The sequence below is a fragment of the Neophocaena asiaeorientalis genome, unplaced genomic scaffold (assembly GCF_003031525.2).
Source record: "Neophocaena asiaeorientalis asiaeorientalis breed wild unplaced genomic scaffold, Neophocaena_asiaeorientalis_V1.1 scaffold445, whole genome shotgun sequence".
In the NCBI taxonomy this organism is placed as follows: domain Eukaryota; kingdom Metazoa; phylum Chordata; class Mammalia; order Artiodactyla; family Phocoenidae; genus Neophocaena; species Neophocaena asiaeorientalis.
Genome location: NW_020172783.1, coordinates 777,421 through 794,030, shown reverse-complemented (window position 1 = coordinate 794,030; position 16,610 = coordinate 777,421). Strand labels below are relative to the sequence as shown.

General features: G+C 37.0%; 1 protein-coding gene across 2 annotated transcripts in view; it reads left to right on the top strand.

The window, feature by feature from the left end:
• Positions 1-3,208: 3,208 nt before the first annotated feature.
• The window catches only part of YTHDC1 (YTH N6-methyladenosine RNA binding protein C1), a 34,624-nt gene continuing 21,222 nt past the window's right edge, over positions 3,209-16,610 (top strand). For both annotated transcript variants that reach the window (XM_024741604.1, XM_024741603.1), the window contains exons 1-4: positions 3,209-3,588; positions 13,370-13,471; positions 13,839-14,167; positions 14,287-14,716. In XM_024741604.1, the coding sequence (XP_024597372.1) occupies positions 3,561-3,588; positions 13,370-13,471; positions 13,839-14,167; positions 14,287-14,716 (889 nt within the window). In that variant the 5' untranslated portion in view covers positions 3,209-3,560. The remainder of the gene's footprint in view (positions 3,589-13,369; positions 13,472-13,838; positions 14,168-14,286; positions 14,717-16,610) is intronic.

Sequence of the window (16,610 nt, the reverse complement as noted above, 5' to 3'; positions counted from 1 at the left end):
TAGACAGAATTAGGTACTTCCATCAGGAGGCACATAACATCTGATTGTCTTTCTGTTATACAAATTAGCAGCCATTAATAACCATTGTCTTGATCTGTTTATTTCATAATGGTTATAAAATGGTGATGTCCTACTTCTATCATTGCTTTGCCCTGGCCACATAGTAGCTGGAATACTTCCCTAAAGAGAAACTTCCCTTCATCAACTATTTGTTTGGTAACCCTGAGATACATTTCTAATTGGAAAGACGGATAAATGATGATTTCTCTTTACCAGTTTTCAAAATAATGAACTGGTTCCCTAGCATCACCCAAAGGGGAATGATGAATTTTTCTGAACTATTATGAATTCAAGGATTTAAACATATTTGATATGTTTCAGTCCAATGCAATTGTATCTTTACAGCTGCTCAAAATGCTCCATAGTTTGATAGGTCTCTGGCATTCTCTGATTACTACTTTCTAATATGAGAAGATGTTCTAGGTTCATATTGCATATTCTCTTCACTGACATTCTCTAAGAGTCTGGACTGAGTCTCCTTTACTCTCCACCCTACATAACCTTCCCTGGGCGACAGAACACAGCTATCAATTTTTTTTTTCTTTTTTCTGAATCCACACACTTCATTGATACATACTTCAATCAGTAATATTGGTCAAAGGTAGGGCAATTGAGAAGGGTGGTGGAGGAAATCTTATTGGAAAGTGCATGCCCTGATTAAAGGCATTAAGCTTCAATAAAAGCACATAAACACTGATGGTTCAAGGAAAGTCTTAGGTCAGCAGGCACCAGTTTGCAACCTGTGCTATATAACCTGGCCCTAGCCTGATGTGATATTAAATATTGTGAAATATATGTTTCAAAGATTTTATATTTTGTTGTCTTCCTCTGAGGAGTGCTGATCATCTTGAACTTGTGTTGGCTTGTTTTCACATTTTACAGGCGTGGATCTTTGGAAAGCCAAAGGTGTTTTCCTTCCTCACGCTCCAGTGGGCTCACCTTTGAAATTCTGTTTCTCTGTAGACCTTATACTGCTTTTGTTTAGGGTTGGGTCCTGATTAGGCCCTTACTCTCATAAGGCCTGTCCCTCAAACATTATCTCAGCCACTTGCTCTCTCACTCATTATCTGGGTGGCAGCTCATTGGTGTTCTCCTTAGACCCTTGACCACACCAAGGCCTCTTTCTCCCTCAGAGCCTTTGGGTGTGCTGTCCTCTGCCTGGAAGACCCTTATCCCCACCTTTTACTGGGTATCAGTCTCAACTTCACCTCCTCAGAGAGGACTTTACTAGTTTTTCTATATAAAAAGCCTCCACCCATTCCCCCCCTACCGCACCCTTTGCCATATTAACCTCTTGTTTCTTCCATAGAATTTGTCATGACTTTTAATTTGTTTACTTTTGCTTTGTCTCCCTCACTAGAACATAAACTTGAACTCTTTGAAAAGAGAAACCAGATTCTATACCATGTATATTTTTTAACTCTGGAGCCTATTACAACATTTGGGGCAGGATAGGAATTTAATAAATACTAGTTGACTGAAATAATAAATGAATAGAACATATATAATGCTTTTCTTGATTCAGCTTCTTCTTACATAACCATTGAATATCAACCTGAATTGAACCATGGGCAATTTTGCCACCTAGGACCTTTTTTTTTTTAACATGAAAACCATTTTTCTGCCCACCACCCTTGTCTTTTCTCCCCTTTACCTAGGTTAGGAGGCTTTTAGATCTCAACTAGGCTTTATTTTCCCTTCTCCAGAAAGCTTTCCTTTACTCTATTCTGTACCCTCCAGCAGTCTGAGTGACATGCCCCTAGAAGTTCCAATAACATTCTGAGCTTACTCCACATAAGGCAGTGTTAGGTGGTGGCTGGATCCAAATTGCCTTAATTTGAGTCATGTTACTTACTACTACTAATAACTTTGGGCACTTTAATTTCATATTACTTCACTTTCTTTTTATGTAAAATAGAGCTAGTAATATACTAATCTAATTGTGTTTTCAGAAGATGAAATCAGATTGTGTAGGTCAAGTGCTCAGAACAGTTTCTGCCACACAGTAAGCACACACAATTTTTAGCTATTATTTTTACACAGTAACTTCCTGTTAACTTGTCTCTTCCTTATACATACTGAAAATTCCTGAAAGGCAGAAATACTGTCCTATTCACGCTTGATTCCTAAGCATCTGATACAAAGCTGGATTTATATTTACTGAATTGATTTCCTTCTCTCTTCTCCCTTCAAGCCCTCCAGATGGCTCCAAACGAATCTCTATTTGTGTTTTCCCACTACTTAAAATCTTCCCACTGCCTTCAGTTTGGTCTCTATGTTAAAAGGGCAATCAAAGACCAAGACACCATAGATCTGTCCTTCTCTAAACTTGCCATAAGTTTGTAGTTTGTTTTTATGTTTTTATGTCTATAACACTGTTACTTTTCTTGTTTTTCTGTTCTTCAAATTTTTTTTCCCTTGTAAACTCAGTTATGGAGCAGTGAAGCAAAATTACATTTTCATTCGTTGGACAATGAACTTTAAGCAAGTTTCCTCGCAGATCTTACCATATCATGTAAAATAATTTTTCATCACTTCTGTAGTTTTAATTTCTCAATAGTCTGTTTAAATCAACTGTGTACCCCAGGACCTCGATAAATGTTTCAATCAAATTTATGTGAATTACAAAGCTATTTTAAAATACAATATAATTCCCTTCCCCAGTTAAAAACGAAACTAGTAGGCTTTTGTGACAAGTGAGCTGGTTGTGTCCTGTGCTGCCTTTGGGTAAGCCTGTAGCACCAAACAAGAAAGTACATCCGGTACCTAGAGTAGAAAGTGGTGGCTGCAAAGGGACTGGCCCAGACTTGTCCTAAATAAGTCTCCAATTTCCAGAACTGAATCAGGTGTCCCGCGGAGCGACAGAAACCATCTTTTTCTTGAGGCTGGAAGCTCCGTTAATAGGCGCTTCAGGTGAGAAACCTGAGCCACCTGGGAATACCCAGCGCAGCAGGCTCCCTGTAAACTTGGGAGACTTTTATCACTAGAAATAGAACTCATTCCAGGGACTTCCGGGCTGCGGGGGGCGGGGCAACGTGCTGACGTTACGTCACGTTCTTGCCTGACCTGCCACCCCGCCCTCTCCGCACTGTGACGTTCCCAGGGAGGAACGAAGCGTAAACAGCGCAGGGCATTTTGGGAGGGGGATTGTTTCACGCAGGAAGCAGGCTCCATTTTAGCACCGCCCGCTGTCGCCATCTGTTTCCCTTCCCTCCCCGTTACCGCCTCCCGTTCCTAAGCCCCAACGGGAAGGCTGGGCCTGGGGTGGGGGAGGCAGGAGTGAAAGGAGGAAAGGGGAAAAGGGAGAAAGGGAAGAAGTGGGGAGAAAGGGTGGGTCGGGAAGGGTGCGTGGTAGAGGCTAACGTGCGAAGCGCGCAAGCCCAGCGGACGGACTGACGGACGCGCCTGTGGTTCTGCTGCCGCGGCTGCGGCGCCCGCGCGAGTCGCGTCGAAGCGGCGGTGGCGGCTGCGGCGGCAGCAGCGGAAACAAGAGGGGAGCAATGGCGGCCGACAGCCGAGAGGAGAAAGGTTAGTGCGGAGAAAGGTGATGGGCGGAGGCGGGGCTCGGGAGTGGGTCGACGGAGCCGTGGTCGTCGTTGTGGGTAGGGGAGGTTAGCTTTCTCCGCGCGGAGCCGGTCTCTCCATCGAGGCGCTTGGACTCATTGGAAAAGACCAGGCCTGCCCTTTCGTCCTGTCTCCACATAACCTAACACTTCATCTAGCCTTGGATTTTTCTTTAATCCTAATTCCCTTCTTCACTTAACGTTTATGTGTCCTGGGCGCGGCTGAGAGAAGGCCTGTTCTGAGTTGCAGGCCCTTAGGTTTATTTCCTGGTAGTGGCATGCGGATGTAATGCGTATCTTCAGAACAGCCTTTTCTGTTAGGCTGAATTTCGAAAACCCTTAATACCCTTAAAGCTGGTAATCTACTAAGTAAGCATATTTAAGAAGTGGTATAGGTAGATAATTTCGCAAAATGTCTACGAGTAACTTATGGCTGTTCTGTTAAATAGGCAAAGTGGCAAGAATGGCCTGTTTGGTTCCTCATATACTTATTTTGGAAAACGTAATGTTTGAAAAGATGATTATGTGATTTAGGCCAGGCAGGAAAAATCCTGGCCACTATTGTGATAGACACACGTTGTGCGTAGTTCCTAGAGGGTGCAACCAGGAACAAATGGATATAATTTGTAGAGAGTCGGAGGGCTACGGTTACTTTAAATATGGGGAGAACTGATGTTGCCAGAATGAAATGTCATGTCTTTTTAAATACCGACCGTCCAAGCCCTGGAAATGTTAATGTAGATCCTGAATCAGTACAAGTCTGGAGAGTGGTCTAGATTGGATGGTACGTTAAGGTTTTTTACAACCCTAAGATTACCATGATAGATTTGGCAAGGTTATAGTTGATAAAAATCTGGCCAGCTGCTGTCCTATATTTTACGGATCTACTCTTTTGTGTGGCTAATTGATTTGGGGGAGGGAGGATTTGTTAAGTGGGCTGTAGAGTCAAGTTCCATTAGACTTGTGACCTCTCATTTTTCTCCTTAAAAGAGTTTTCATGAATCAGTGAACTGCTCAATAATAGGGACAGGCTTGGGCAACGGAGTGGGTGGGAATATGTTTAAGATATGGCTCCTATCTCAAAGCAGCTCGGTGATTAGGTTTTAGTAGTTTAATTTTCCTTCCTTAAACGAATCCTAAAAACCCTCTCCCTTCCTTTTGAGAAGTCCAGAAGGAATGTGATCATAGGATTACATGGTGTTAGTGAATAAAAGAAACTGCTTTAATTAGTAGTAAAGTAGTATTAAGTAGATGATTTTAATCAGGAAGAATTAATTCAGTCAACATTTGATTGTTTCAGAGTGTAATCTATGATCTGTGTGTATGGGAGTGGGTGGTGGTTGTGGTGGGTGAGATGAACTAGATAAATGAGTAAAAGCTCAGTACTTCTCAAGAGTTCAGGGTCTGTTAAGGTGAACATAGTTGTAAGTCAGTTATGGAGTAGACACAATATTGTACACGGAGGAAAAAAGTAGGTGATGTTTTATAAATTTTGTTTTAGAAACGGATTTAGTGATGAAAACGTCTAAATGCATAAACTTTGTAACAATTATTGGGAAGTAGTAATGCCACCTGTTAGCAATACTCAGGATAAATTGTCCAGCTAAATTGTCCAGCTTCTGAAAGGCCTCACATTTGTGTAGTTTTTAAAAAATTAATTTTCATAGTTCAGCTTCATTTCAGAATTTATGATGTAAGTACTTATAGTTTAAGATTGTCTCTAGTTTACTGGGAAAGCTAGCAGATACATACCTACTGGAATTGCTTATTTAATTTTGGAATGAGCAGATTTCTAGAATAACCCACTTTGCATGTATGGAAACTGAGGCCTAGGGTGTCTCACTTTCTTGATCTTTGTCAAACAGCTAGAATAATAGCCAGAATTAGAATTAATGCTTGACTCTTTCTTTTCATGTTGAACAAGGAAAAATGGGAAGCCAAGTACTTATTGTCATCAGTAGGATGACAATTAAACACTAGGAAATTGTAAAGGTAAGCCCTATCACAAATCTTAGACATGTCACAAACCTTAAGTCCTTTCTTGAAAGATTCCGTAAGTGGTGTAAGATCTTGATAAGAAATGAGTTTAAGTTGCAGAAATTTGCTATAAATTACAGAGCAGTTACAACACTTTCAGTTATAAAGTCCTTGGATTATTGGGCTTTGCACATTAGCTGTGTAATAAGCAGACATTACCTTCTATAAATGCTGCTGTAATACCCATACCTAGAAAGTGAAGCCTGTAACTGGAGAATTTGCCAGCTTCCTGATTCCTGTGGTGATTGTCCAAAAAGTGGATGTGGAAGATGTTGGAATGTTGGTGGTATTAATTAGTGTTAATTGCCATTTTTCTGCGTTTTACATTATAAACACCTGGTTTATATTTTATTTCTTAAGCTCTTAAACATTTCTCTCTGAAGAACAATTATACAAGGTTAATGTATCTAAAATGTGGATAATGAGGTACCACTTTTGAAAGTAACATGTTTTCTGCATTACCAGACTGGAAGCTCCATGAAGGCCAGGAGTATGTCTTGTTTACTAGGTTCCTGGTGTACAGTAATTATGTCTCAGTGCCTCGAATAAATGATTTAGAAGATTGTAAATCATTAGCTCAAGGTTGGACTTCATTAATGACTGACTAGTTATGACTAGTTATGTGATATTTGCTATTGATGTCCAAAGTTAAGAGTTTCCCAGTTTAAATTATATACGTACACACACTCATGCAGGCAAATACATATAAATATGTATGCATGGTTACATATACACACATATATGTATATACACACTGTAGCCCTCACTATAGTAAGTCCTTAGGGTTAGACTGACTTGGTCCACTTTAGTTAGGGCTTTGTAAAGCATAGAGTATGTATTTGATATTCCGATATATTTGTTTTACCCATAATAGAAGTAGGAGAAAAAAATTACAAATGCCCTCCTTAGACTTCAATTGTATGCGTTTTGGAAGACAGGAAATTTGGATGGGATAGGAAATCCAAGTCTCTACACTTCTTGAAGAATGACGGTTTTGAGTGACAAAAAAGTAACAGAGACTGGTCTAATGTACAACACAACAGAAGGGGAGGCTCCAGGAAATCTTGCTACGTTGCCAAACCTGACTAAAACTATATTAAGTGAATTAAAATAAAAACTGTAATGTATTATGGTGCCCTGTATTGGAAAACAAAATAAGTAGTATATTTAAGTACCCAGGTTTTTGTTTTTTTTTTCTTTAAATATTTCAGGTCTTAGTCTGATGCTGGATCCTGAAATAAATAGTACTTTGTATCTCCTGACCCAGAAGCTTCCTGGGTCAAAAAAATGAACTGCGTCTCAGATAAAGGTTAATTTTCTACACTGATATCCCTGGAGTTAAGGTTTGTGGCCTTCCTGGGCCAGGAATTTCAAGGTTGAGGTGTAATTCTGGTAGAGTGGAAACAGCATTAAATTTGGATTCAGAACTGAGATTTAAGTCACAGTACTTTAATTCTTTGGGCTTCATTTGGGATATTTTTTGTTTCCTTGTTTTGCTTCCTATACCCATGGATCTGTACCTCTTTCCCAAAACTCAGTTTGTTAATAATATTGATAGTTTGTGATAACTAAGATTATGCTTGCTTAACAAGTGATGATAATGAAGTCCGTATAAAAACATCATATATTGTGAATGCAAAACGTTCACAGATTATTGCATTTCCATAGAGGAATCAAGCTAGCAGTAGCCTGCTTTGTTTTGTTTTTAATTGAGGCAGCATTTAAAAGACAATTTCAAATAAAAATCTGAATTTGGGAATCCTCTCGAAAATTTGTAAGATCCGACATAGCACTTGTATTCTCTCAAGGCAGTTAATCCACTTGAGTTGAATAGGCTTGTCCCCTTTAGCATTCCTACTCATCCACAAAGTATCACATATACTAAAACTGAAGTTTGGTGTCCCTGTGCCTCAGTGTCTTGAACCTTAAATTTTTTTGCTGTTATTTAACATCAGTGTTGTTCAGGAGTTGTGGGTTTATATGCATTCTAGGGTCAGGCAGATAAAGTACTTACTTAGTACAATAGGTAATGGTGAGTGTTAGGTTATAGACAGTAAAGGGGTAAGCATGGTATATGTTCAGGCAATGTTAGTAAATACACTGATGTATGGGGCATAAACCCAGATTGTCTCATGCAAAACTGTGACAAGTTACCTTCTCTGTGTCTTAACAGAAGACTATCAGGACTGCTCCATCTGGTTTTTTTCAGATGGGAGTCTGGGCCCCTAGTGATCAAATAGTCTTTTTTTTTAAATGTAGGGTCTGGATTTTTATATTAAATCCTTGGCACTTTGAAAAATAAAGCATCCAAGAGCTAGATTCATCCTACAGGCTGTTAGTGTATAACTTTGAATGGCTTTGAACTTTAGCTGTAAATGGAAATACTGTTTGTGTTTCATTTGAGTTAATTTGTTGCACTGACATATTGTGGAAAAATTCATTTTGTTGTGGCATCTAAAACACAATTTTCAGGGTTTTAAAAGGATTTTTTAAAAAAAGACTGTATAGTTCTTTATGTAGACTTCTCAAAAAAAATGAAGTGCTTTAACTGTAGAAATACTGCATTTGAGTTATTTTTTATATAGAATTCTTAACCTGGCATTTGCTAGCCTTTGTTCATTTTATTGCTGATATTCTTAAGGTGCTGCTGTCAAACTACTGTGAAGAAATTGTATATGTACATATCACTATACAGAATAATAATGCTAAATTTCAGGATAAAGTGAGTGATTTAAAACATTAAAGTAGTTTAAAGAGAGTCACCCTAGAGAACCGGTGGATGTTACTTTATCGCTTAAAGACAGTTATTTCTTTCTAAAAAGGATATGCCAGTGATAGTCTTTAATAGTAGTAGCTTCTGAGACTACTAAAATAATCTTTCTTTATAACTAATTCATTTTAAATTGAAAACATGAATTAAAATATATACAAACTCCTTTCTCTAGCCAATGCATGAAGTGGTCAGAGGAAGCAGCTTGTTAGCTTTATAACCCAATACTATGAACTCTCACCTTTTTAAACGAGATTTTGGTTTTTAAGAGTACTCCTTATATTTATAATTAAAATCCCTAAGTTTAAGCACAACTAAACAGGTGGTGGTAGTTTTGAAAACATCTATCAGGTATTTAACATTTCAACCAACAATAGGTGGAGTCCATGGCTCCTCTCTTTGAACCTGAGTAGACTTTTGTGATTGTCTCTGAATAAAATACTGTGGCACTGTTGCTGAGCTTCTGCCTAAACCACCATGAAAGCTCTAAACCACCATGAAAGAGGTCGGCCTACGCTGAAGCTGTCATGGGGGAGAGTGACCATAGAAAGGAGTGCCCTAGGAACCCCAGCTGTTCTGAGTCTTCCCAGCCAAGGTATGTGAATAAGCAGGCCTTCAGATGATTCTAGCTAACCCTTAACTGCAGCCGCGTGAGAGACCCTAGTTGAGCCCCAGAACCATAAGCAATAATAGTAAATTACTGTATTGTTTTAAGTCACCAAGTTTTTGGGGTAGCATGTTAAACTTACAGCAGTAGATAGTAGAAACATTTATGCATTTGTCTTATTGAGAAAAGAGGATTTTATTTTATGTGCTGGACCAGATTTTGTGTATAATGTACCCTAGTCATTAACAAAAGGTTCAGAAGCATCAAATAACTGCCCCGTCCACCCCCTTCCCTTCCCCAAACACTGATCTTTTTATTCTAAATGCCTCTTTTCAGAGGTGAAGAAACTGGAGCTCAGGCTGGGACTTTCCTAAAGATACCTAGCTCTTAAATGATGACCTGGATTTTCTTGCTTCCAAATACAAATCTCTTGCTCCTATGTATCATATTTCAGCAAATATATAAGCGATTTCAGTGGTGGAGAGAAGTAAATTAAAATGTGATCTTTTATATCAGGGTCAGATAGAAAATAATATTTTAGGCTTTGTGGGCCACATAAGGTCTTCGTCATATATTCTTTCCTTTTTTTTTAAAACACAACCTTAAAAATGAAGAAACCATTTATATCTTGCCAGTCAAAAATAGGCCATGGGCTGAATTTGTCCTGCAGGTCTTATTAGTTGGCTGATACTGTGATAAAACCACAGTTAGGTTTTTGATGTCATAGACTATAATATGGATAAAAATTTGCAGACCATCAAGTGAGGATGTTATGGTTGATCTTAAAGTAAATTTAAGGTGCTATAATGTTGGTAATATGGAGCTTTCTGGTGCACTAATTTGGAATTAATCTACTAGTGCACATGACCTTTCAGTGATACTTTGTAGTTTTGTTTTCTTATATTTTGTTTAAAGATGCTTATTTTATAATAGCCAGGACATGGAAGCAACCTAAGTGTCCATCGACAGATGAATGGATAAAGAAAATGTGGCACGTATATACAATGGAATATTACTCAGCCATAAAAAGAAACAAAACTGAGTTATTTGTAGTGAGGTGGATGGACCTAAAGTCTGTCATACAGGGTGAAGTAAGTCAGAAAGAGAAAAATAAATACTGTATGCTAACACATATATATATGGAATCTAAAGAAAAAAAAGGGTTCTGATGAACCTAGGGGCAAGACAGGAATAAAGACACAGACATAGAGAATGGACTTGAGGATACAGGGAGGGGAAAGGGGTAAGCTGAGACAAAGTGAGAGAGTTGACATATATACATTGACATTGACATATATACACTACCAAATGTAAAATAGATAGATAGCTGGGGGGAAGCAGCCGCATAGCACAGGGAGATCAGCTCCTGCTTTGTGACCACCTAGAGGGGTGGGATAGGGAGTGTGGGAGGGAGACGCAAGAGGGAAGAGATATGGGGATATATGTATATATGTAGCTTATTCACTTTGTTATACAGTAGCAGCTAACACAAAATGTAAAGCAATTATACCTCAATAAAGATGTTAAAAAAAAAAAGATGATTTTAATGTCCCCCATCTGATTTAACCGTAAATTTAGAAAGCCTGAACTCTAGACGTGTGAATTTGCTCAACTTGAATTTCTGAGCTTCTATTTCTTTATCTGCAGAGTATTGGATCTAAATCATACCTTGTGTGTGTCATGTATGATATGTGTGAAAGTGATAAAATGTTAGAAAAGCAAGTATTGATTAATATTTTAAAATTTTGTAGATGCTTTCTAAAACTGCAACCAATCTTTGAATTTGACTAATAAAATTATTTGTTAAAGCTTTTTAAGACAGTAATACCCTTTTTATAGGGAAACCATGATTTAGGCATGTCTGAAATTTAAATTGATTAATTAACCTGCACAGTTATTTCATTCCTTGTTTAGCATGCCTGGATTTAGCATGTATAAAAGTTCATGTGAATGTTCAGGCTTTTGAAGTGGATATTTTTAATCAAGAACTAGTATTTCATGAAAAGATTTGTGTAGCACTGTATTTACTTAATTGCCTATTTTGCTGTCCTAGTTGTATTTTTTTTTCTTTTGTTTCTACAGATATCTTATTTTTCAAGATCTGTTGGACCCACTTTTTACTGACTAGAGAGCTTTGACCTAAGAATCATTGAATATCTGAAAAACTTGGGTTTTAAAAAATCAAATTGTATGTTTTTATTTTTTATTTACAATATAACGTCCAAAAATTGTGTTTGCCACCATTCAGGTCTTGAGGGAATTTCCTCAGTGAAAACATGAACCCAGAGGATGAGAGAAGCCTTTTTGGTTGGCATATCTTGATTTTCAGTACCATTTAAGAAAATAAGTAAATAAAAATGATTAACAGTCTGTATAGTATGTATTCATTTTAGAAAAATGGTAAAGTACAGAAAAGCATTCTTACCACTCAAAGAAATCAGTTACCATTCTATTCCAAGCATAGGTAATTTTCAGTGTTTTTTAAAAATTTTTATTGGGGTGTAATTGATTTACAATGTTGTGTTAGTTTCAGGTGTACAGCAAAGTGAATCTGTTATACAAATACATATATCCACTCTTTTTTAGATTCTTTTCCCATATAGGCCATTACAGAGAGTTGAGTAGAGTTCCCTGTGCTGTACAGTAGGTCCTTATTAGTTATCTATTTTATATATAGTAGTGTGTATGTGTCAATGTTATTAAGTAGCAGCAGTGACTCCAAGCACAGAGGAAGATACATTGTTACCTTTTCCATATCCTGTGTGACCTTGCTTTCCTTCTTATTATGCCTACATTATCTGTTTTAGTTCTCTTGAGTCACTGATTTCTGTCCCTCTTGGGATATTTGAACTCCATCTAACCTGTTCATAGACCTCAGGTTAATAATCCTTGCTATAATTTTAGTGGGCTTTCCTTTTTGGCTGGAGCTGTGATACAATTGTCCTATCTCATCAGTTTTTATGATTTTATACCTCTCTTTACGTCACCTTAGATTTGGAAAGATATTTTTTGATGCCAGGATATTTAGTGTTCAAAACATTTACCATTAGCTTTAGTGCCTTATTTGAAAAAAAAAAAAAGTTTAAAGTAGTAAATACATAGTTGCATGTATTTCTAAGACTTATTCTATCCAGTTGGACTGGGTTGGGGGTAGGGAAGGTGATGGGGTAATAAAACTGAGTTCTAAATTTTCACGATCATTGACTGTATCAATTACAGTCAATAGTTTCCTTGTCTGAACAAGTTATACTTTTATAGTCCATGCCAGCAGCCTCAAATGTTTTTGATTGTGTACCCCGTCAGTAATTTTCTTCTTTTAACTTACTTGGACATTATTTCAGACAAACAGGATAGCTGTAAGGATAGTACAAAGAATTCTTTTGCTTTTCAGCCACGTTCCACAAATGTTAACATTTTTACCACATTTGTCTTTCTGCCTCATTCTTTCTCCCTCTTTTTGTCAGTTGTAGACATGATGCTTCTTTGCCCCTAAATAGTTAAGTATGTATTTCCTAAAAAGTAGAATTCTCTTTTACTTAACTGTAGTACTATCAAAATCAGGAAATTGACATTGATACTTGTAATCTACAGACCTTGTTTAGATTTCACTAGTTTTTCAGTTGTCTCAGATAATGTGCTGTGTCAGTTATTGTATCTTTTAGTCTCCTTTAATCTGAAGTATTTCCTTAGTGTTTGTATTTCATGAATGAACTGTGACATTTTTGGATGCCTCTAAATTTGGGTTGGTTTGAAGTTTGTTTACTCGTATAGGTTTAGGTTTTGCATAGGAATATCACAGAATTTTCCTATACATAGTGCATCATTCCAGGGGTTCCATGTTGTTGATTTGACCCACTGCTAGTGATGTTAATCTTGATTGCTTGGTTAAGCTGGAGTGTGCCAGATTTCTCGACTGTACAATGGTAATAAGTATTCTGCCTGGAGTATACAATCTTTGATAAATGTATGTTTATTTAAAAATTACACACATGTATTTTTATTATTGTGCACATTTTAAAGCAGGTACAAACATTAGACATTAAAGGATGAGCTACAAATACAGAAGGTCTCACTTTTTCTTTTTGTACCCCAGTATATCCTTTCATACCTTACGGGATATATACTCCTGGCTTTGTAGACCAGAGCTGTGCATCATATCCTTTACTTTATATCGTTTTATAGGAATTATTCTTGTGTCTTGATCCTGAAATAAAAGCTCCTTGAAGGTTGTTATGTTCTCATACTTCCGTAGCCTCAACACAGTAAGTACTCAGAAATAAATGCTTAATGTTAATGATTTTTCCCTGTTACTTTTTAATCTTTTGCTTCCAGATGGAGAACTTAATGTTCTAGATGATATTTTGACTGAAGTACCAGAACAGGACGATGAACTCTATAATCCAGAGAGTGAACAAGATAAAAATGAGAAAAAGGGTATGTAAGATTTCTATTTTTGTTAAAATAGCAAAGTAGAGATCAAATTCTTAAGAAAGAGTCTTTGCTTTTGTACTTGTTCCTTGAGGCACTTACCACCAAAAGCACAATCATAAGAAGCAGTGGTACCCAATTCCATGTGAATGAGAGTAATATATTTTTTTCCAAACGTGTGAAATGTCTCATGTATTTATTCCAGTGTTTGAAAGCTGTGTTTTCTTTATGATTAACTTTGGAGTAAAGGTATTTCAGAAAACATTTTAAAGAAGTGAGGCTTTTATTCTCTTATATATTTACCTGTTAAACTTTGGTGAAATAAGTCTAATACCCAAATTCTTATATATATATTTTTCATTGTATTTTTAAGGTTCAAAAAGAAAAAGTGACCGAATGGAATCTACTGACACAAAGCGACAAAAGCCTTCTGTTCATTCAAGACAATTGATTTCTAAGCCACTGAGCTCATCAGTTAGCAATAACAAAAGAATGGTTAATACAAAAGGAAAGTCAGTCACAGAGTATAAAAATGAGGAATATCAACGATCTGAAAGAAACAAACGTCTAGAAGTTGATCGGAAGATTCGTTTGTCAAGTAGTGCCTCCAGAGAACCTTATAAGAGTCAATCTGAGAAAACATGTCTGCGGAAGAGGGATCCTGAAAGGAGGGTCAAATCCCCTACACCAGATGGTTCTGAGGTAGTAAATATTATTGCAGATATAATACAGAAAGCAGTTCTTTTTGAGGCTAGAACTATTTATTCACTCTGACCTTGTCTGTTATATGACTGCTGATTCCCTTTTTCTTTAAACATCAGAGAATTGGGCTTGAAGTGGATAGACGTGCAAGCAGATCCAGCCAATCTTCCAAGGAGGAAGTGAACTCTGAAGAATATGGCTCTGACCATGAGACTGGCAGCAGTGGTTCTTCTGATGAGCAAGGCAACAATACTGAGAATGAGGAGGAAGGGGCGGAAGATGTGGAGGAAGATGAAGAAGTAGAAGATGCAGAGGAAGATGAAGAGGTGGATGACGATGGAGAGGAGGAAGAGGAGGAAGAAGAAGAGGAAGAGGAGGAGGAGGAGGAAGAGGAGGAGGAGGAAGAAGAAGAATATGAACAGGATGAGAGAGACCAGAAGGAAGAGGGAAATGATTATGACACCCGGAGTGAGGCTAGCGACTCCGATTCTGAATCTGTTTCCTTCACGGATGGGTCTGTCAGATCTGGTTCAGGAACAGATGGATCAGGTACTAATTTTTATATGTAAAGGTTTGTCTTTTTTTTTTTTAATTTTTTTTTTTTCTTGAACATGTTTAAATTGAATTATAAAATTTTTGAGGCAATGGGGGGGATGTTAGTAAGACTGTCCTGTGATTTTTTTTTTTAATAGTGTGCTTTTGAGTATTATAAATGTACTTGAATAAGATTTACATATCTTAAAAGGCATTTCCCAGCTACAAATTGATTGTATTATAAATACACTAGTCTGATTGTTTCTCTATAAGGAAATGTATTTGAGGTTTTAATGTTATAAATTCTTAGATTTCCATACTAGTCAACAACAGCTTATTTAAACACTGATGTACTTGAAGTATATTCATATGGAACCTGTCTGCTAGGTATTAAAATATCTTCATGTTAAATGCCTCTAGATTTCCATCATGTGGCAACAGAAACCAAAATAACTTTCTTTTTCTCTTGGGAGCACAAACTTTTCTTTCATTTTTGTTCCTGTGGGTTGACTGACGGGCAGGGTCTCCAGAGGGCTGGGTGTAAAGGTACCAGATGGAAAATAAGAGTATAAAATTATTGTGGAGAGACTGGGTAAGAGGCATCTTGGGTCATTCCTTCAATGCTACATGCCCTGCCACTTTATCTGACCCATGAGACTTGAATATGAGAATGGTAGGTAGTTGCAGTCATTAGACTGAGGGAGCCCTCTTTTGGGGGGAAGTTCAGAGGGTAGAGCAACGAGAGGCCAGGGTACTTAGAGACCGCTGGTCACTCTGTGATGATTATACTCATCTTATGTCTTATGTAAAGATGCAGCCAGATCTCCTACATAGGCCAAATGTACTAAATATTGGAATACAAGAAAAATTCTATTCTTTTGATATATATGATAGTTAAATGTCATTATTATAGAATTTTATCATTTTAGTGTAGTACATTGTTAGTAAATCATATTTTTGATATAGTGTAAATGATAAGAGCAAATGACCAGGTACTTTCTAATTGGCAGCTGAAGTGCTTCTAGCCTTTTGCTCACTAGAGTTCTAGGTTTGGGAGTTTAGATAGGTTTTGACAGGGGGCTAAAGAGTTAAACTGAATAGATGAGTAGTTGGGTTTGATATAAAAAAAAAACTTGTGGAATCTTTAATTCTACTATCCCATAATACTTTTTGCAAACTGATGGGATATACGTTTTGTAATTTATGATAATGGATAGAGAACAAAAATTGCATTGGCAATATGAATGAATGTTCATTTATTGTGGAGAATGTGTCAAACCTGTAAAAGTAGGGAACATTTTATTATAGGAATCTTCTTTTTGGTGTCCCTGTTAAGAACGATATTTCTTAGACTTGAACGTTTATCCTGTTTAAGTCAAACGAGGGAGACATATAAGTACGTAGGGCCTGAAATAATTTATATTTTTAATAAGTTCCTAGATGCTGATACTTAACAAGATACTTATTCATACTTTATGTTTTTTGTGGATTAGACATTTCAGATTGAATGGTAGCCAATAGTTTTATAAAACCTGGATATTAAAACTGTTAAGAGACTTACTGTTATAAAAGAGATACCTGCCTGGAACTCTTACTTTCCATATTAAAGGAAAATTTGTGGCTTTTCTTTGGAAGAGCTCTTATGTGGAACATTTTTTAAAGACTGTATTTAGTATGCAGGACATTATTATTTTTATTTTGGAGTGGTTTCTCTTTGTAATAATGTGTGAGAGAAAAACGGGGTGGATCTGGAACTCCACCAGAGGTAAAAAATGTTTTTAAAGATTTTTAAATACAAGGGATCACAGTTTAGTTTTTGTGTCTTGAATTTTTTAGATTCCAGTTTATTTTACCTTATTTTTTCTCAAAATTTCAGTAATTTCCTTATAAAAGTGACACACTTGGTGGT